Source organism: Eschrichtius robustus, chromosome 16, assembly GCF_028021215.1.
Source record: "Eschrichtius robustus isolate mEscRob2 chromosome 16, mEscRob2.pri, whole genome shotgun sequence".
Classification (NCBI taxonomy): domain Eukaryota; kingdom Metazoa; phylum Chordata; class Mammalia; order Artiodactyla; family Eschrichtiidae; genus Eschrichtius; species Eschrichtius robustus.
This window is the reverse complement of record NC_090839.1, coordinates 52821666-52842501: the sequence shown is the minus strand read 5'-3', so window position 1 is coordinate 52842501 and position 20836 is coordinate 52821666. Positions and strand designations below refer to the sequence as shown.

At 52.7% G+C, this 20836-nt stretch overlaps 1 protein-coding gene and 1 long non-coding RNA gene across 5 annotated transcripts; both read left to right on the top strand.

The window, feature by feature from the left end:
* Nucleotides 1-415: 415 nt before the first annotated feature.
* Nucleotides 416-4776, top strand: MSRB1 (methionine sulfoxide reductase B1). 4 transcript variants are annotated; one of them, XM_068524408.1, is made up of 5 exons: nucleotides 416-554; nucleotides 2074-2151; nucleotides 2345-2493; nucleotides 2839-2953; nucleotides 3887-4776. In XM_068524408.1, exons 1-5 carry the CDS (start codon nucleotides 500-502, stop codon nucleotides 3916-3918), a joined length of 429 nt encoding a protein of 142 aa, XP_068380509.1. In that variant the 5' UTR covers nucleotides 416-499; the 3' UTR covers nucleotides 3919-4776. The 4 variants fall into 4 exon arrangements, with proteins under 4 accessions (XP_068380509.1, XP_068380511.1, XP_068380510.1 ...); XM_068524410.1 differs by lacking the exon at nucleotides 2074-2151; XM_068524409.1 differs by lacking the exon at nucleotides 2839-2953.
* A 5959-nt stretch (nucleotides 4777-10735) lies between these two features.
* On the top strand, nucleotides 10736-20613 carry LOC137749678 (uncharacterized). The gene is made up of 3 exons (XR_011070252.1): nucleotides 10736-10902; nucleotides 19625-19792; nucleotides 19902-20613. It is a non-coding gene; the product is annotated as an uncharacterized lncRNA (long non-coding RNA).
* The last annotated feature ends 223 nt before the right edge of the window (nucleotides 20614-20836 follow it).

Sequence of the window (20836 nt, the reverse complement as noted above, 5' to 3'; positions counted from 1 at the left end):
ACGGCCGGCAGCCCGGGGCTTAGCGCCGGGAAACGACGAGAGCATACGCGGCTCTGGGTGCACCGCGGCAGCCACTCCAAACCCAGCGCAGCTCAGCGGCTCGCCCTGCCACTAGGGGCAGGGCGGCAGGGGCGGGGCCGCGGGGGCCGCTGAGGAGTGGTCCTTAGTGGTGGGCGGGGCCTGCTGGAAGACGGAGGGGGCAGGTCCTCGGGAGGGGGCGGGGCCTCCTGGAGGCGGAAGCCGGAACCCTAGTCCCGGGGAGGGATTGGTCCCTGGAAAGGGCGGGTCAACGGGAGGCGGGCCCTGCGAGGGTGTCTCGCACCTCTGGACGTGATTGGTCCCCTGGGGGGGCGGGGCCTCGGGCGCCAGGGCAGGTCCAGGATCCGAGTGGGATCGGTTCTCGGGAGGCGGGGCGGGAGGCGGGCACAAGCACCAGGTCGTAGGCCTGTGGCCTCGGATCTGTCGGAGGCGGCGATCGTGCAGCGGTCTCGCCGGCGCCATGTCGTTCTGCAGCTTCTTCGGGGGCGAGGTTTTCCAGAACCACTTTGAGCCGGGTACGACCTGTGACCTCCTGGAGGACAGCGGGGGCGGGGACGCGTATTAGAGGGGGCGTCGCAGCCCTCCGGGTGGCGATGGAGCCCCGGAGTCCCGGGAACGGGGGCCGAGTGTGACCGCGCGGGGAGGAACGCATGTGGGTAAAGGGGATACAGAGGAGGGAGAAGTTGGGGGTTCCGGAGAGTAGGGGTACTTGAGGGGAGAGGGACATTGGAGAGAGGGGGTCGCTGTCCTCGAGGAGGACAGACCTTGAGTGTGAGCGTAGCCTTTTCCGAGGAAATCTGCGGGGTCAAGGTATGGGGGTGGTGACGCCGTTGCGGGTATCCGGGTCAGGATCGGAACTTTAGGGGGAGGCGGTGGAAGGTCTTGTCCAGGGGCAGCTCCTGTGACTGGCCTGCCTCTCCTTGGGGCATCCCCCTGATATTACCTCAGCCCTTTCTTCTCCCCGGTTCCCCAGACCTGCGGGGTAAGCTGGAAAGCACGTCTTGTTGGGATCCAAATGTGACCGCCTGGGTGCCTCCCCCACCTGCCCAGGGCCCCAGGTTTGGGTAACCAGGAGTGCTGCCAGGCTGCCAATGGCCAGTGAAGTTTGACTGGATAGCCTGGGTCAGGTAGGAGGGGTGGAAGGTAGGGGGTGAGTGGTTGGTTTGGGGGCAGGCCGGCCGTCAGCCCTGGCCCCAGTCTTTGAGAGGCCCAGATGAATCCCCTTCTGGGCTGTGCTTTCTGGTCATGGACTAATTTGGTAAAAATATGCCCACAGGCAAGACTAGGGCAGCGACCTATCCCTGGGTGGGATTTGTTGGGTGTCAGCCCTCGAGGGGGCTGGGATGTGACACCCTGCGTCTCTGTGAGCCAGCTGTGACATAGGACCCTCTGGGCAAAGTCCTCCCTTCAGACTCTCTGGCTGTGGGACTCTGGGTTGTTCTCAGGCTACTCTGCCAAGCTGGAAACTCCACTCCCACAGCAGCTCCTGCTTCCTCTTTTCTTCCTCAAGTTACTGGTAAAGGCTGAGTAGGTCACAGACTCCAGGGCAAGCTGTCTCCAGGCCCGGCAGGGGGCAAAGGGTGACTCAGTACCCCTCGAGGGACCCCCAAGCAGTTTCCTGTTCTGCGAGTCAGTTTTGCAACCTTTCTTTTTCCCCCCTCAGGGTGATCTTTTGGAGGTAGGTTGAAACTCATCCTTCTCCCTGGCGCTCTGTCTTCCTGGGCCCTCTGTCTGACTGGAGGTCTTTTGCTGGGATCAGTCTTTTCCTGCTTGGAGAGCAGGCTGGTGTCTGGGCATCCACCTTATGGCTTCTTTGGGCAGAGGGAGGTCCACGTGGGAAGGGAGGGGGGCTAGTAGTGGTGCTGGCCATGCCACAGCCCCCACCGTGTGGGGCCTGCTTGTGTGTGAGGGGCAGAGCTGTGTCCTCATCAAGACTGCCTGGGTTCCTTCCTGGCTGCACACTCTGTAGCTGAGCGTTTTGCATCCCTGAGCCTCAGCTTCCTCATCTGTAAAATGGGAACGTCTGCATTACAGGGCTGTTAAGAAGAGTGAAAGAAATAAGTGTGAAAAGTGGCTCTCCTGGTCTCTGGCACAGGCTCAGAACCGCTAAATGTGAGCTCCATGCTGTGTCTCCCCCACAGAGCCGATACCCAGGCTTATGGGTGGCGGGTGGGTGAGTGGGGAGGGTGTGCAGCCCACCCTGTAACCGGAGTGCTGCTGTCCTCTCCTGAGTTCAAGGATTTGGGTGCTCACCCCCGAGGCGCTGGAGCCAGCATCTCTGCTCTTGCCTCCCCTTCTGCCCCAGGCATCTACGTGTGTGCCCAATGTGGCTATGAGCTGTTTTCCAGCCGCTCAAAGTACGCACACTCATCCCCATGGCCGGCCTTCACCGAGACCATCCATGCTGACAGTGTGGCCAAGCGTCCAGAGCACAATCAGCCTGGAGCCTTAAAGGTGGGTGGTAGCAACTGGGGGGCAGTGAGGAGGTGTCAGCCAGGGGGGTCCTGAGAGCCCCCACCCCTTCCTGCTGCTCCCCCTACAGCTGTAGGGGCCTAGGGTCTGTCTATTCCAGGCCTCTGGCTTCAGCCAGGGGAGCTGACACCTCAAACTATTGGGAGACCCTGGGGTCCTGATGGGAACAGGGAAACAAGATGGTTTTCCGGGGCAGGTTCTGGGCCAGGGCCAACCTCTCATGCCAGCAGTTACCTTGGGAAATAGGCATGGGGAGGACCCCATGTGCTGGTGGCAGCAGGGGCCATGGCTGCAGCTGTTTTCATGGCTGTCTTGTGGTCTTCTCAGGTGTCCTGTGGCAGGTGTGGCAATGGGCTGGGCCATGAGTTCCTGAACGATGGCCCCAAGCGTGGACAGTCCCGCTTCTGAATATTCAGCAGCTCACTGAAGTTCATCCCTAAAGGTGAGCTTGCCTGCCGGCAGCTGGGCACAGGCCTGTGTACAGGCCTTTAGACGCCCAGGGGCACACTGTTCTCATGCACTTACAGTGACAAAGCATGGGGGCACCAAAGTGCGCTGCCCAGGGCCACTGGAAGGTGGCTGCGGGACAGGGACAAAGGGCAGATGTCCTGCCTCCTGCATCTGGTTGATCGCGTGCAGGGCGGTGCGGAGGCTGAGTTCCGGGGCTGTGCAGCTGCAGGCTTGCTCATCAGCCTCTCTGAGCCTCCTCATCTTCTGTGTAGTGGGCGTGATGGCAGAGCCTCCTTCACAGGCCCGTTAAGACTGGCTGCATGAAAGTGCACTGGGGTCTGGAGTGTAGTAGGGGCTCAGTAAATATGTGCTCCTGTTGGCAATATTCTTATCACTGGTAGATTGTTTGGGAGCCGTTTTTCATTTGTGTGTGTTTTATCTGAGCTCAGCCTCCTCTCTGGCCCGTTGCTCTGTGTCTGCATCCCCAGCCGCCCTCTGGACTCCTCCGCACTCTTTGTAGCTCAAATCCCTCTCCTCATTTGCTGCCCGCAAGACTGCGGCCAGTCCCTAGTCTCAGTTTTATCCTCTGTAAAATGGGGTTGCTAACAGCACCTGCTCGCTGCCCTCACTGTGGGGTTAAGTGAGGCTGTCCGTGAGGCCCGGTGTGTGATAAAGGTTTGATAATAGTTTTGTCCTTTTGTAGTTATTTGTCCTCCAGTACATGTGGAGGAAAGACAGACTCTGGGTTCTCCGGCAGATCTCAGGAAACGAACTGGGCACAGAGACACCCCCAGGCTGCGGGTCTGGGTCCTCCCAGCTCTCTTGGTCTGCAGGCTGCAGCGGGAGTGGGCTGGGTCAGGGAACGGTGTCTGAAACCTAAGTTAGCAGCGACTTGTTTTTCTCTCCCCTCCCTCATTTCTTTCAGGCAAAGAAACTTCTGCCTCCCAGGGACAGTAGGTGGGCAGCCCACACCCATCCCAGATGGACGCTGCTTCGTGGCCACACTCTGGACATCCCACCTTAGAAGTGGAACCCCAGACATTTGGACAGGGGAGCGGGGGGAGGGGGGTAGCTGAAACATCAGGAAGGTTCCCGAGGCCTTGCCTCCGAACAGGCTAGGAGAAGGGAAAAGGCTGGGAAAAGGAGAAGGCTACACTTGGCTGCCAGGGAGGCCTGGAGGCCCCACTGTCGGCTCTCACAGGAGTCTCAGGGAGGGGGCTCTATGCCTGGCTCGTCTTAGAGTGATGGTGCAGCCCCCACCTTCTCTCCTCAGACCACTGCCCCCTCCCTGCCTGTCTGGACTCACCCCCATGAGGCCCAGTTCTGAGATGGGCTCTGGCCCTCGCCGAAGCTCTTGCCCGTCTCCAGCAGGCTGTGCTAGGAGAGAACGCAAACAGGGGCGGCCCCAGTTGGCTGCTCCAGCCCTGGTCACTCTATGATTCTCTCTGACTAAACCCTTCCAGGCAGCCAGAGTGGTGATGATCTGTGACCCGCTGGGGGAGCAGGCAGAGGGGACAGATCTCTGGCCTCTCGGTTACGAAAGGAGAAATCCCGAACCTTGTTGCACCATCTATGTGGATGCTGCTTGCCCCACTCAGGCTTAGGAAAGCAGCTATTGCTCCATCACCTTGACTGTGCAAGGCTGGGGACCCCGGAGCTCACAGCCTACAGTTCACTGCTTCTGGGGACACAGTGACTGTGCCTCACTGCACATGCTCTGAGGGTCCTGCCATCAGGGAGGGTGGGCGAAGCCCCTTCCATCTTGAATCCTCTTTGGAGTAATCAGGAGGAGATCAATAAACAAACAGAACCCAGGCTTGCTGTCTTTATTAACAACATCAGGGACGCCAAGACCCAGGGTCAGGCTTTGCACAGCTGTTTCACTTGTTCCACAAATAGTTATTGAGCTCAGTGTCAGGCTGTAGCTTCAGTGCTGGGGATGCAGCCATGAGAAAGGCAGATGGTGCCTGCCCTTAAGGTCTTTTTTTTTTTTTAATTTTAAAATTTAATTTTATTTATTTTTTTATACAGCAGGTTCTTATTAGTCATCAATTTTATACACATCAGTGTATACATGTCAATCCCAATCGCCCAATTCATCACGCCACCACCCCCACCTCCCCGCCGCTTTCCCTGCTTCGCATCCATACGTTTGTTCTCTATATCTGTGTCTCTGTTTCTGCCCTGCAAACTGGTTCATCTGTACCATTTTTCTAGGTTCCACATATATGCGTTAATATACGATATTTGTTTTTCTTTTTCTGACTTACTTCACTCTGTATGACAGTCTCTAGATCCATCCACTTCTCAACAAATGACCCAATTTCATTCCGTTTTATGGCTGAGTAATATTCCACTGTATATATGTACCACATCTTCTTTATCCATTTGTCTGTCAATGGGCATTTAGGTTGCTTCCATGACCTGGCTATTGTAAATAGTGCTGCAATGAACATTGGGGTGCATGTGTCTTTTTGAATTATGGTTTTCTCTGGGTATATGCCCAGTAGTGGGGTTGCTGGATCATATGGTAATTCTATTTTTAGTTTTTTAAGGAACCTCCATACTGTTCTCCATAGTGGCTGTATCAATTTACATGCCCACCAACAGTGCAAGAGGGTTCCCTTTTCTCCACACCCTCTCCAGCATTTGTTGTTTGTAGATTTTCTGATGATGCCCATTCTAACTGGTGTGAGGTGATACCTCATTGTAGTTTTGATTTGCATTTCTCTAATAATTAGTGATGTTGAGCAGCATTTCATGTGCTTCTTGGCCATCTGTATGTCTTTGGAGAAATGTCTATTTAGGTCTTCTGCCCATTTTTGGATTGGGTTTGTTTTTTTTAATATTGAGCTTCATGAGCTGTTTATATATTTTGGAGATTAACCCTTTGTCTGTTGATTCGTTTGCAAATATTTTCTCCCATTTTGAGGGTTGTCTTTTCGTCTTGTATATGGTTTCCTTTGCTGTGCAAAAGCTTTGACGTTTCATTAGGTCCCATTTGTTTATTTTTGTTTTTATTTCCATTACTCTAGTAGGTGGATCAAAAAAGATCTTGCTGTGATTTATGTCAAAGAGTGTTCTTCCTATGTTTTCCTCTAAGAGTTTTATAGTGTCCGGTCTTACATTTAGGTCTCTAATCCATTTTGAGTTGATTTTTGTGTATGGTGTTAGGGAGTGTTCTAATTTCATTCTTTTACATGTAGCTATCCAGTTTTCCCAGCACCACTTATTGAAGAGACTGTCTTTTCTCCATTGTATATCCTTGCCTCCTTTGTCATAGATTAGTTGACCATAGGTACGTGGGTTTATCTCTGGGCTTTCTATCCTGTTCCATTGATCTATATTTCTGTTTTTGTGCCAGTACCATATTGTCTTGATTACTGTAGCCTTTGTGGTATAGTCTGAAGTCAGGGAGTCTGATTCCTCCAGCTCCCTTTTTTTCCCTCAAGACCGCTTTGGCTATTCAGGGTCTTTTGTGTCTCCATACAAATTTTAAGATTTTTTGTTCTAGTTCTGTAAAAAATGCCATTGGTAATTTGATAGGGATTGCATTGAATCTGTAGATTGCTTTGGGTAGTATAGTCATTTTCACAATATTGATTCTTCCAATCCAAGAACATGGTATATCTCTCCATCTGTTTGTATCATCTTTAATTTCTTTCATCAGTGTCTTATAGTTTTCTGCATACAGGTCTTTTGTCTCCCTAGGTAGGTTTATTTCTAGGTATTTTATTCTTTTTGTTGCAATGGTAAATGAGAGTGTTTCCTTAATTTCTCTTTCAGATTTTTCATCATTAGTGTATAGGAATGCAAGAGATTTCTGTGCATTAATTTTGTATCCTGCAACTTTACCAAATTCATTGATTAGCTCTAGTAGTTTTCTGGTGGCATCTTTAGGATTCTCTATGTATAGTATCATGTCATCTGCAAACAGTGACAGTTTTACTTTTTCTTTTCCAATTTGTATTCCTTTTATTTCTATTTCTTCTCTGATTGCCGTGGCTAGGACTTCCAAAACTATGTTGAATAATAGTGGTGAGAGTGGACATCCTTGTCTAGTTCCTGATCTTAGAGGAAGTGCTTTCAGTTTTTCACCATTGAGAATGATGTTTGCTGTGGGTTTGTCGTATATGGCCTTTATTATGTTGAGGTAGGTTCCCTCTATGCCCACTTTCTGGAGAGTTTTTATCATAAATGGGTGTTGAATTTTGCCAAAAGCTTTTTCTGCATCTATTGAGATGATCATATGGTTTTTATTCTTCAATTTGTTAATATGGTGTATCACATTGATTGATTTGCGTATATTGAAGAATCCTTGCATCCCTGGGATAAATCCCACTTGATCGTGGTGTATGATCCTTTTAATGTGTTGTTGGATTCTGTTTGCTAGTATTTTGTTGAGGATTTTTGCATCTATATTCATCAGTGATATTGGTCTGTAACTTTCTTTTTTTGTAGTATCTTTGTCTGGTTTTGGTATCAGGGTGATGGTGGCCTCGTAGAATGAGTTTGGGAGTGTTCCTTCCTCTGCAATTTTTTGGAAGAGTTTGAGAAAGATGGGTGTTAGCTCTTCTCTAAATGTTAGATAGAATTCACCTGTGAAGCCATCTGGTCCTGGACTTCTGTTTGTTGGAAGATTTTTAATCACAGTTTCAATTTCATTACTTGTGATTGGTCTGTTCATATTTTCTATTTCTTCCTGGTTCAGTCTTGGAAGGTTATACTTTTCTAAAAATTTGTCCATTTCTTCCAGGTTGTCCATTTTATTGGCATAGAGCTGCTTGTAGTAGTCTCTTAGGATGCTTTGTATTTCTGCGGTGTCTGTTGTAACGTCTCCTTTTTCATTTCTAATTTTATTGATTTGAGTCCTCTCCCTCTTTTTCTTGATGAGTCTGGCTAATGGTTTATCAATTTTGTTTATCTTCTCAAAGAGCCAGCTTTTAGTTTTATTGATCTTTGCTATTGCTTTCTTTGTTTCTATTTCATTTATTTCTGCTCTGATCTTTATGATTTCTTTCCTTCTGCTAACTTTGAGTTTTGTTTGTTCTTCTTTCTCTAGTTCCTTTAGGTGTAAGGTTAGATTGTTTATTTGAGATTTTTCTTGTTTCTTGAGGTAGGCTTGTATAGCTATAAACTTCCCTCTTAGAACTGCTTTTGCTGCATCCCATAGTTTTTTTTTTTTTTTAAAGAAATTCACGTTCTTTTATTTATTTATTTATTTATTTATTTATTTATGACTGTGTTGAGTCTTCGTTTCTGTGCGAGGGCTTTCTCTAGTTGCGGCAAGTGGGGACCACTCTTCATCGCGGTGCGCGGGCCTCTCACCATCGCGGCCTCTCTTGTTGCGGAGCACAGGCTCCAGACGCGCAGGCTCAGTAATTGTGTGCATCCCATAGGTTTTGAGTCGTCGTGTTTTCATTGTCATTTGTCTCTAGGTATTTTCTGATTTCCTCTTTGATTTCTTCAGTGATCTGTTGGTAATTTAGTAATGTATTGTTTAGCCTCCATGTGTTTGTGTTTTTTACGTTTTTTTCCCCTGTAATTCATTTCTAATCTCATAGTGTTGTGGTCAGAAAAGATGCTTGATATGATTTCAGTTTTCTTAAATTTACTGAGGCTTGATTTGTGACCCAAGATGTGATCTATCCTGGAGAATGTTCCATGCGCACTTGAGAAGAAAGTGTAATCTGCTGTTTTTGGATGGAATGTCCTATAAATATCAATTAAATCTATCTGGTCAGGCTTCCCTGGTGGCGCAGTGGTTAAGAATCTGCCTGCCAATGCAGGGGACATGGGTTCGAGCCCTGGTCTGGGAAGATCCCACATGCCGCGGAGCAACTAAGCCCGTGAGCCACAACTACTGAGCCTGTGCGTCTGGAGCCTGTGCTCCGCAATGGGAGAGGCCGCAACAGTGAGAGGCCCTCGCACCGCGATGAAGAGTGGACCCCACTCGCCGCATCTGGAGAAAGCCCTCGCACAGAAATGAAGACCCAACACAGCCAAAATAAATAAATAAATAAATAAATTTATTAAAAAAAAAAATCTATCTGGTCTATTGTGCCATTTAAAGCTTCTGTTTCCTTATTTATTTTCATTTTGGATGATCTGTCCATTGGTGTAAGTGAGGTGTTAAAGTCCCCCACTATTATTGTGTTACTGTCGATTTCCTCTTTTATAGCTGTTAGCAGTTGCCTTATGTATTGAGGTGCTCCTGTGTTGGGTGCATATATATTTATAATTGTTATATCTTCTTATTGGATTGATCCCTTGATCATTATGTAGTGTCCTTCCTTGTCTCTTGTAACATTCTTTATTTTAAAGTCTATTTTATCTGATATGAGTATTGCTACTCCAGCTTTCTTTTGATTTCCATTTGCATGGAATATCTTTTTCCATCCCCTCACTTTCAGTCTGTATGTGTCCCTAGGTCTGAAGTGGGTCTCTTGTAGACAGCATATAGATGGGTCTTGTTTTTGTGTCCATTCAGCAAGCCTGTGTCTTGTGGTTGGAGCATTTAATCCATTCATGTTTAAGGTAATTATCGATATGTATGTTCCTATGACCATTTTCTTAATTGTTTTGGGTTTGTTTTTGTAGGTCCTTTTCTTCTCTTGTGTTTCCCCTTAGAGAAGTTCCTTTAGCATTTGTTGTAGAGCTGGTTTGGTGGTGCTGAATTCTCTTAGCTTTTGCTTGTCTGTAAAGCTTTTGAATTCTCCATCGAATCTGAATGAGATCCTTGCCGGGTAGAGTAATCTTGGTTGTAGGTTCTTCCCTTTCATCACTTTAAGTATATCATGCCACTCCCTTCTGGCTTGTAGAGTTTCTGCTGAGAAATCAGCTGTTAACCTTATGGGAGTTCCCTTGTATGTTATTTGTCGTTTTTCCTTTGCTGCTTTCAATAATTTTTCTTTGTCTTTAATTTTTGCCAATTTGATTACTATGTGTCTCGGCGTGTTTCTCCTTGGGTTTATGCTGTATGGGACTCTCTGCACTTCCTGAACTTGGGTGGCTATTTCCTTTCCCATGTTAGGGAAGTTTTCGACTATAATCTCTTCAAATATTTTCTCTGGTCCTTTCTCTCTTTTCCTTCTGGGACCCCTATAATGCGACTGTTGTTGCATTTAATGTTATCCCAGAGGTCTCTTAGGCTGTCTTCATTTCTTTTCATCCTTTTTTCTTTATTCTGTTCTGCAGCAGTGAATTCCACCATTCTATCTTCCAGGTCACTTATCCGTTCTTCTGCCTCAGTTATTCTGCTATTGATTCCTTCTAGTGTAGTTTTCATTTCAGTTATTGTATTGTTCATCTCTGTTTGTTTGTTCTTTAATTCTTCTAGGTCTTTGTTAAACATCTCTTGCATCTTCTCGATCTTTGCCTCCATTCTTTTTCCGAGGTCCTGGATCATCTTCACTATCATTATTCTGAATTCTTTTTCTGGAAGGTTGCCTATCTCCACTTCATTTAGTTGTTGTTCTGGGGTTTTATCTTGTTCCTTCATCTGGCACATAGCCCTCTGCCTTTTCATCTTGTCTATCTTTCTGTGAATGTGGTTTTTGTTCCACAGGCTGCAGGGTTGTAGTTCTTGCTTCTGCTGTCTGCCCTCTGGTGGATGAGGCTATCTAAGAGGCTTGTGCAAGTTTCCTGATGGGAGGGACTGGTAGCGGGGAGACCTGACTGTTGCTCTGGTGGGCAGAGTTTAGTAAAACTTTAATCCGCTTGACTGTTGATGGGTGGGGCTAGGTTCCCTCCCTGTTGGTTGTTTGGCCTGAGGCAACCCAACACTGGAGACTACCTGGGCTCTTTGGTGGGGCTAATGACGGACTCTGGGAGGGCTCACGCCAAGGAGGACTTCCCAGAACTTCTGCTCCCAGTGTCCTTGTCCTCACGGAGAGACACAGCCACCCCCCACCTCTGCAGGAGACCCTCCAACACTAGCAGGTAGGTCTGGTTCAGTCTCCCCTGGGGTCACTGCTCCTTCCTGGGTCCTGATGTGCACACTACTTGGTGTGTGCCCTCCAAGAGTGGAGTCTCTGTTTCCCCCAGTCCTGTCAAAGTCCTGCAATCAAATCCCACTATCCTTCAAATTCTGATTCTCTAGGAATTCCTCCTCCCGTTGCTGGACCCCCAGGTTGGGAAGCCTGACGTGGGGCTCAGAACCTTCACTCCAGTGGGTGGACTTCTGTGGTATAAGTGTTCTCCAGTCTGTGAGTCACCCAGCCAGCAGTTATGGGATTTGATTTTACTGTGATTGCGCACCTCCTACCGTCTCATTGTGGCTTCTCCTTTGTCTTTGGATGTGGGGTATCTTTTTTGGTGAGTTCCAGTGTCTTCCTGTTGATGATTGTCCAGCAGCTAGTTGTGATTCTGGTGTTCTCACAAGAGGGAGTGAGAGCACGTCCTTCTACTCCGCCATCTTGGTTCAGGGCCTGCCCTCAAGGTCTTAAGGCATAGTTGAGACAGTAAGTTCATGCCAGATGAAGAGAAGGGCTATGTATAACTACAGCAGAGAGAGACGCTAGAATATGGGGGCGGGGGAGCAATTAGGGGGCTGGTGCTTTGGGCCCAGTGGTCAGGGAGGGGGACGCCAAGGAGGGGTCATGCCAGCTCAGCAGCGAAGGTGACAGAAGCAAGGAGAAGAGCTTCCCACAGTATATGCAAAGGCCCTGAGAAGGCCGCGGGCTTGGCCTGCCCCAGGCCCTGAAGGAGGATGTGCACAATGGGCCCCGTGAGGAGGTGTGGTGTACTCCAAGAGAACTACACTTTCCCAATTTACCTTTTTTTTTTAAAATTAATTAATTAATTTATTTTTGGCTGCACTGAGTCTTCATTGCTGCGCGTGGGCTTTCTCTAGTTGCGGCGAGCGGGGGCTACTCTTCGTTGCGGTGTGCAGGCTTCTCATTGTGGTGGCTTCCCCCCAATTTATCTTGACAGAAATCCAGGGAACGTGTTGGAATGGATACTAAGGGTGGGATAAGGTTGGAAGGAACATAATGTTGGGTCAGGGCAAATTTATTGATAGGGGCTCACTAAGCAGAGATTCTGGGTTTAATGATATAGCTTGGGGGATCAGAAAGGGCTCGAATGGTTTGGTTGGTTGGTTGGCTGAAACATGGACCAAAAAGTGGCCAACACTGAATGAGCTGTAATGCCAGACCTGCCTTGGTTCAATGGAGGGAGGGATCCAAAGCCTTAGGGAGACTGGAAAGTTAGAGTGGGTCTGTCATTTAGGACCTGCTCTCCCACCTTGGAGGATCCAGACAGCACACCTCTCACCACGATTGTGAGGAAAATTTGTGCGCGGAGCCCCAGCATCGTAGAAGCGCTCTGTGATCACTCTTCTCTGTAGGCCAGGAATTACAGGAGACCTGCTGCCACTGAACCAGAAGACTGAAATTCACGGGGGTCACTGGATCCCAGGGTGACAGGACCACGTGGCGGCTCTCAGTGACCAAAGGCAAGGGAGCGGTGCTCACTGTGATGGCCAGCAGAGGCAAAGCGGCCGTCAGAATAGTCTGATTCCCACAGAATTACAGCGTCGGCCAGTGGGGCGGGGTGCTCCTGGAAGTGAAGTAGATCGGAAGCCTGCTGAATTCTCACTTGATCTTAATGAGCAGAAGAGTTCTAGGTCAAGTGAGCAAGAGTATAACTTGAGTCATAAAGACAGTCATGACCCCTCATTCAATTCCCAGGCTTGAGCCAGTTTACATGCCCAGAACACCTTGAATGAACCAGAGGCGGGACCCCTCGAGGAAGGACCCTGCTATATCACCAAAAATTTAGATTGTTAATCTTTCTCCCAGCCTTCTCCAAAGTGACCTATACCAGGGCCACTGTGCATTAGGGAAAGGGAAGTAATCAGACATTTTGGGGACTACTGGACACTGGCTCTGGACTGATACCAATTCCAGGACACACAAACTGTGTCAAGTAGGGGCTTATGGAGACCCGGTGGTCAATGGAGTTTTAGCTCAGGTCCATCTCACAGTGGGTCTAGTGGGTCCCCAAACCCATCTTGCGGTTATTCCTCCAGTTCTGAGTGCATGATTGGAACAGACCTACTCAGCAGCTGGGAGCACCCCACATGGGGCAGAGTGGAGCCTGCAGGTGTGAAGGCAGAGGTGGTCAGATGAGGTTGGTGTGGCTGGGGAGGGAGGAGGGAGAGGCCAGTGCTGCCCCTTCCCTGATCCCCAGCCACAGGTCAGGGGTCTCTGCTGTGGCACAGGGTCACTGTGCAGGGGCTGCTGGCTCACCAGCTGGGCCTTGGTGGGCCTCCGGCTTCCTTCTCAACCTTGGGCGGTGCACATAACCTTCCCCTGTCTGGGGAACCCAGCCTGTCTCCCTGTTGGGTGAGGGCACGGGAAAGCCATGGGGGGGTGGGGCAGGAAGGTGGCGTAGATGCATGGATTCTGAGTGCATGTTGCTCTATGAGTTAGACCTGAGCCGCTGAGCAGGGCAAGGTATGTGGCGGGTGGGAGGGGTCAGCACTGACAAAGCACCAAGGAGGCCAATGCGGAGGAGCCCCATTCAGGAGGGGCTTCCTGCAGCTCATCCCCTCCCCACAGTGAGGCAGCCTCCTTGTCTAGAAAACCTCTCCATCTCTGCCCTGCTGGGGGCCAGCACTGATTGCAGCTGCTAGAAAATCCCCCTGGGGTTGCAGAGAACCCTGTGTTTCCAGCTCGTATCTCTGACCAACCTCCCCTCTGTGTCCCAAGCTGGTCACCGGCTGAAGTGGAGCCTAGTCACTTGGGGTCATTACTGGCCCTGGGGCACTGTCCCAGCCCAGCCTGTGGCCTGCCCACGCCAAGTCTAGCAGCCAGCTTTGGCCCAGGGCAAGCCCACTGTAAGTGAGCAGTTATTGAGTGCTTAGTGTGTCTTCATGGGCATCACTGTGCTGAAGCTCTACCCTAACCCTGGTGGGGCAGGCACTCATTCTCCAGGAGAGGAACAGGAGGCTCAGAGAGGGGGCGGGACTTGCCTGAGACTACTCAGCCTCAGGTCCTCTCTGTCCACACCTGTCCCTTTCCTCTCTTCTTCACCCCCAATGACAAACGGTGGCTCTGGGAAGGTCATGACCACTTGTTGAGTGTAGTCTGATGTCAGCAAGCATGTTGAAGGTGGCTAGGGGTGGGGAGGGAGCCAGCTGAATGGTCAGCAGGAATCTCTGGGCCCCAGGGCCAGGATGGACCTTGGACTTTGCCCACCTCTCCCAGCACTCCTGGCTCTGCATACTGGCCCAGGGGGCTCCCAGAGCGTGAACTTGGCCGAAGAGCAGGCTGGCCTCCTCCTGCAAACTGGGCCAATGTGTCCAGGCCATGCCCCTGGGGCTGCGTCTCTGGGCTCAGACCTGTAGCAGGGTTGGCTGGAAGATCTGCTGGTGCCCAGGTGGGCTGGGGCTGGGGCCGGTGAGACTGGTAGGGGAGCTGTGAGTAGCAGTGCCTGGCTGCCTGCACCCCAGGGGCCCCACGCTCATTTGTACATGGTGGTTAACTGGGGGGGGTGGGAGCTGGCAAGCAGTGTCCTTGGAGAAGGGGAGTGAGGAGGGTGAGCCCCAGGACCCCGAGGTCCCATCACATCGCGAGCCTGGAAATGGATGGCCCCGGGCAGTGTCTCTGCCAAGGGCTGGATGGAATCATGTCACCCACCCCTCCCCCCGCTGCTGGGTTACATCATAACCTCTGGCCTGCAGCCCCAGTTGCTTCTTGGGAAACAAAAGGCTCTTTGAGAGCCCATCCCCCTCTGCTCCCCACCCGTGCCCCCTTCCTTGCCAGGTGGAGCCCCTAGGACACAGCCTTTGGAGCCAAGTGTTGCATTTGGGAGCAGAGAGCTCCTGGTGCTCTGCCGACACCAGCCAACAGCAGCCAGCAGGCCCAGGCACAGCACAGCAGGGCAGGGCACCTTGGGCAGGGGACCAGTGGGAGAAAGAAGAAATCTGTCTGGGACTCTGCTGATCCCCAGCCTGGAGGCAGGGACCGGCTCAGAAGGGAGCTCAATAAACGCGGAACAGACAAGTGAATTGACAATGACTGGGACTTTCGCTCATCCAAGGCCTTCCTTTCTTCTGAGTGACAATTGCCAGGGAAAGCCGTGACCCTGGGGGGAGTGCTGCTTGGGGCAGGTCCTGTGGGTAGGTCCCAGGACCCCCTGACCTCATGCGGGCATGTGGGCCGGGCCGGCAAGTGGAAGTGGCAGCCCGGAGAAGTCAGCGGTCACCGCCAAGTCATCCACCGTGCCCCCACCCCCATACAAGGCCCTGGTAGGGGGCCTAGCGCTATGACCCCCTTCTGAGTCAACCGGTCCTCAAGGCCCCCTCGTCTGCAAGTGGGCCTAGGGACCGTGTGCAGGACGGACCAGCAGGGGCCGCTCAGGCCCCAGGAGCGCTGGGGCCTGAGCGGGTGCTGCAGTTCCCCGTGGCGCCGCCGGGAGCGCTGCGGCGACAGCTCTGACGGTCTGGGCGGGTCCCTGCGTCCAGCTCCCCCCACGCCGCGCCCCTTCCCGTGACCCCGACTCGGGCCGGGTCCTCGCGCCCTAACCACACCTCGCGCCCTAACCACACCTCGCGCCCCAGTGGCCTCGCACCCCAGGCCGGCTCCGCGTCCCCTACTCCTCGCCGTCCCGCGCCCCGGCCCCAGCCCGACCCGGTGCCCCTCGCGACGCCCGCGGCCCACCCTGTCCCAGCCCAGCCCCGCGCCCCGGCAGCGCTTCCCCGCGGCACCCAGTGGTCGGCGCCGGCATCACCTGGCCCCCAGGTCGCGCCCACCCAACATGCCAGTGCCCGGCACACAGGCTGAGGCCTCTTGGCGTCCGAGGGTGCGGCGGCCGGTGATGGTGGGGCCGCATCTGGTGGGCTTCAAGACGGTGACTAGTGCGGGGCGAGCAGTCCGAGGCCGGAGTCAGCAGGAGCGGGACAGAGCTGGGGGCTGGGGGAAGGTGGAGACAGGACGCTCCCAGCCCCAGCCAAGGCTCAGCCCCTTCTCCAGGGCAGCTGGGTGGGACCCGCCTGCTCTGATGCCCCCAACCTCCTCTGGCTGTGGCCCTTCCACGTCTTCATTGTACCTGCTGCCACCCTGGCCCACCCCGGGGGCACCAAGTCCTGGAGTTCCACTTCCCATGCATCTTTGCCCACTTCTCTCCCCCACAATAGTGACAGCTCTCAGCTGTCCCAACCGGTGTGGTCTTTGCAAAATAATCATCAGACCAGGTAACTTCCCTGAGGGGTTCCCACTGGCTCTGCTTGCTGAGGCTCCACAGAACCATCCCCCCCACTGTCTTGATTTCCCACTCCACAAATGACAGCAGTGTTTTTTTTTAAAAAATCATAACTGTGTTGTTTTTATTACCCACAGCCCCTGCACCCAAACCCCTGCACCTGGGCCTCTAGGCCAGCCAGAGTCCATTCTAGAATGGGGTAATCTCGTTCCCTACCCCAAACACGGAGCCCTGAAGGGGTGCTGCCCGAGGTAGCATCAGGTGAATGTGCATCAAACTTCTGCTCGCTCCCTCTGCAGGGGCTGCACAGTCTCAGGATGAGTGAACCACACATCTGCATGAGTGAATCTGTGCCCTGGTGGATGCAGGAACCCCAGGACCACCTGTCACTCTACCCTGGCCCTGGGCACTAGGGCTCTGCTTAAGGAGCTTAGGGGCAAGAAGCCCAGGGAAGACAGTTGGTGGGCCTCCCAAGCAGACAGGAGGGGAGGCTGCTGGGGAGGGGACTGAGGGTTACCTGTCTATAAGCTCCTTCCACCCCAGCCCCTCAGCACCGCCAGCACCTGTCTCTAGGCGTGATTTGTTCCTTGTAAAACCGTGCAGAGTATCCATGGTTCAGCCCCTGGTTTCATGTCTTATCATGTTTCATCTCCAACTAGGATGTTTACAAGCTCCTCTTGGCTGCAAAGGGCTTGGCGGCTGCACTGCTGGAGGCTGGAGCAGAGACGAGGCGGGCACTGTGGGCTCTGCCCCGCCTCACCCCGAGATGCAGTCTGCCTGTGGCCCTGGGCTCCCCGTCCCATCTCCGACTGCAGTGGCTTTTTGGTCCCTTAGTCTCAAGAGTGTGAGGTTTTTTGTACCTCATCTCTGAGACTGGAGCCCCTGGGGTGTGTCTGGAAGTTGGGGGAGGACAGGGAAGCTAGAGTCAGAGGAAGGACAGTGCTGACCGGTATAGGGGACAAGGATGGAGTCATTGTTCTCTGAGGAGGGGGTGGGAGTCAATTTTGAAGGTCCTGTTGTCAGAGCAGGAAGCCTGCCGCTTAGGGAGGGGTCTGGTGGGGAGCAGGGCAGAGTGCCAGGCACCTGCCCCAAGATGCTCGGCCCTGGGCTCTGGGTTCTGGGTCTTCCTGAGCCCCAGCTGAACAAGACTGGCTGCATACCTGTCTGTATGTCTGTCTGGCTAACTGCGGGCATGGGGTGTTTCTCCTGGAATTGCGGGGGGATGGAGTGTGGCCCTCCGTGGGGATACTGTTCACTGGCTGTGCTGGCCGTGCACCTGTGAGTAGGTCACTCGTGTGCAGGGAGGTTCAAACTTGGGGCTCTCCACACTGGGTGGGGGACAGTGGCTGGGGCCGGGCAGCAGATCTCTGAACCCCACTCCTGCCTCTGTGTGTGTGTGTGTGTGTGTGTGTGTGTGTGTGTCTATACGCCCGTGGTCGTGTGCCCTCTGCAGAGCGTGGGGTTCCTGAGCCTGCGCCGGGTCCCTTGCTCCTGACAGAATGTGCTCACAGTCAGCTTGCAGTCCATGGGGACCCTCACCAGGGCACAGGCGGACAGACCTGGCCACAGAGCCCCAGTGGCTTAATGTGGAGCCTCTTAGATGATTCCCAGCCTTCCTCATGATGCCAAGAGGCTCCCACGCCCAGAGGCCTGGCGTGGGGCTGTGAAGCTAGAGGAGGTGGGGATGGGGTGGGGACAGAGGGAGTCCTGTTTCTGTCTGACCCTCCTTTCTTCCCCCTTTAGACTCACCTTGGGTATAAAGGCTGTTACCAGCCCTCCTCTTTGCAGGGCTGGGACTGCCAGCCTAGAAGGATTGTTGTAAATTGAGCTGGGCCAGGCTGGTGGGTGGGAAGCAATTTGCAGGCCCAGTTATGCATCCTGGGAACCCGGAGCCCTGCCCTCTCCTGGAGAAGCAGGGACCTGTGGCAAACGGCCCTCTGTCTGTGCTGAGCCCTCCAGGAAGACCCAAGGGAAAGGAGTGAGGGCGGCTGGAAGGAAGCTGGGGGCCATCCCTGTGCAGGAGAGGGGTCCGGCTCCTTCTGGCAAACCCTGGAGCCCTAGGCAGGCTCCGTGCATGTGTGTGACCGCTCAGGGTGGCTGGGGAAGCCCTCACTCCTCTCCACTCCTTGCCAAGGGGCCATTCATATGTCCTTCCTGATGCTGGAAATATTGTCTGCCCTGGCAAACCCTTGTGTCCCACGGTGTCCCCACGTCTAGCTGGTCACCAGGAATAAGACCCTGGATTCCAGCAAGCCATGCTGGCTGGACACCTTGAGACTAGGGAGGCCTTTCCTCTGCAGCCTGGACCCCCAGGAGGATGAATTATGAAGTACTTAGGTCTTTCAGGGTGGGAGCAGCTTCAGGGCACCCCTTCTTGTGCCAGGGTCACTGTCACATGTCCACTACCTCCTTATCATAAAGAGCTTAGAAGCCAGGCACCCAAAGAGGTGGGGGCTGGTGTCATCTTTGTTTTATAAAGTAGGAAAATGAAGCTCAGAGAGGCTGGATACCTGCCGAGGTCACCTGCTAGGAGGGGTAGAGCTGGGATTGAATCAGCCTTCATTGCCTAAAAAGTTCTTGCTGTCAGCTTTGTACTGTGCTGCACGACCCCCCCGCTCCCCATGGCCTCCTGGCCCCCTTGTTCCCTACCAGGCTGAACTGGGCTCTGGGGGTAGGTGGGTAGACGTCTCTTAGGGGTCCCTCCCCAGGAGGAAATTGCATCCTCTATGTGCTCCGGCGAATCCGGCATCTCAAGTGGAAAAATCCCACACCAATCAAGGACAGCTGGGCCCGCCCTCGGCCACAGCCCCCTCCCCTCGGCTCCCCTTGCAGGCTGAGGAATCCCAGCAGGCTGTGGGAGTGGGTCTGGGGGGTAAGGGTGTGGTTCTAGGGGAGGAAGTTTCTGGAAGGCCCGAATGTGTGAAATCTCCCCCAGCTGTCCCCCACAGAGGGAGGGACTGCACGGTGTTATTAATCATTTTCCAGAGTGGGGCAGCTGCTTGCACACCCTGCGATGCTGTGGGGGCCTAGGCTGGGGGTGCCCACCCTGCGGAGGGGACAGGCTGGGAAGGAGGTGGAGAGGGGTGTGGGAGAGGGGTCCACACCTAGACTCTCTCAGACATACACACAGAGTCAGTTACTCAGTCACTCAACAAACATTCATAAGCACTCACCATGCTTAGGCATGGAGCCACAGCAGGGCTCAAGACTGACCCCATCCCTGCCCTTGCAGAGCTCATGGGTGGGTGGAGGAGATAGATGGGGATCAAAATCACCCACAGGGAAATAATTAGAGTATGCGAAGGAGACACAGACATAGCTGGGTAGCTGGGTCATGGATTTGTGAGGCCAGGCTGGGCCTTCCTCCCACCATGACCTTGCTCCTCAGGACTCCCTTCCTAGACCTGCCCTCTCTGATCCCCTCTGCTCTGGCCCCCCTTGTCATCTCCCCCAGGGATGGTGCGTATGTGACCCAGCAGCCTGCGCAGCTCAGTCCACCTCCTCTCCCACATTCTGCCTGTTCCTTCCTGGCTGCCACGTCAGACCCGACTTATTTGCACATCTGATGGCTGGCCTAAGGAGGGACCTCTGCCTGGCCATCCTGCATGGGGGTCCAGACAAGGTAAAAGCGGAATTGAAATTGGGCCATGTGGAGCCCTCAAAGCTGAGGGGCCCCAGGGGAGATCAGGCTGGGCAGAAGGGCCTGGCTGACACCTGTTTTCTCTTGACAGGAGGCGCGACCAGACAGGGCAGGAGTTGAGCCACCATCTCAGGGCACAGGGACAGCCACCCACCCTGTGCCCCCATGGCCTGGTCTCTTTTGGGGCCCCAAAGTGACTTTTCACCTTGTGGCTCAGAGAGGGGGATTCACTGCCTCTAGGTCACACAGCGGGGAGCTGGGGCTGGACTCTGATGGCAAAGCAGGGCAGAGGCAGAGTGGAGGAGCCACTCAGACATCCTGGGGAGGAGGGAAGGCAGCAGCTCTGGGGGTGAGGAGCATGGAGATGTAGATTCTGATATTCCCAGATTTAACCTTCAAAAGGACTCATCATAAAAGGCTAAATGTAGTTACCGTCTACCCAGCAATTCCACTCCTAGGTATATACCCAAGAGAAATGAAACATATGTCCACAAAAGAACTTGTAAATCAACATTCACAGCAGCATGATTCTCAATAACCAAAAGGTGGATAAAACCGAAGTGTCCATTGACTGATGAATAGATAAACAGAATGTGATCCATCCATACAGTGGAATATTTTTCAGCCCTAAAAAGGAATGAAGCATTGACACACGCACTACAACATAAATGATCCTTGAACACACTATGCTGAGTGAAGGAAGCCAGTTGCTAAAGGCCACATAATGTATGATTCCACTTATATGAAATGTGGAGAAGAGACAAATTCACAGAGACAGAAAGTGGATTAGTGGTTGCCAGGGGCTGGGGGAGGGGAGAACAGGGAGTGACTGCTAACGGGTATGGGATTTCTTTTTGGGGTGATGAATATGTTCTGAAATTTATTGTGGTGATTGTTGTACAACACTGTGGATATACTGAAAACCATTGAATTTGAGAAACTAAATGGCCGAATTGCATGTTATGGGAATTGCATTTCAATGAAGCTCTTCCTTCAGAGTCAGGTTTCTATTTTAGGGACCAGAGG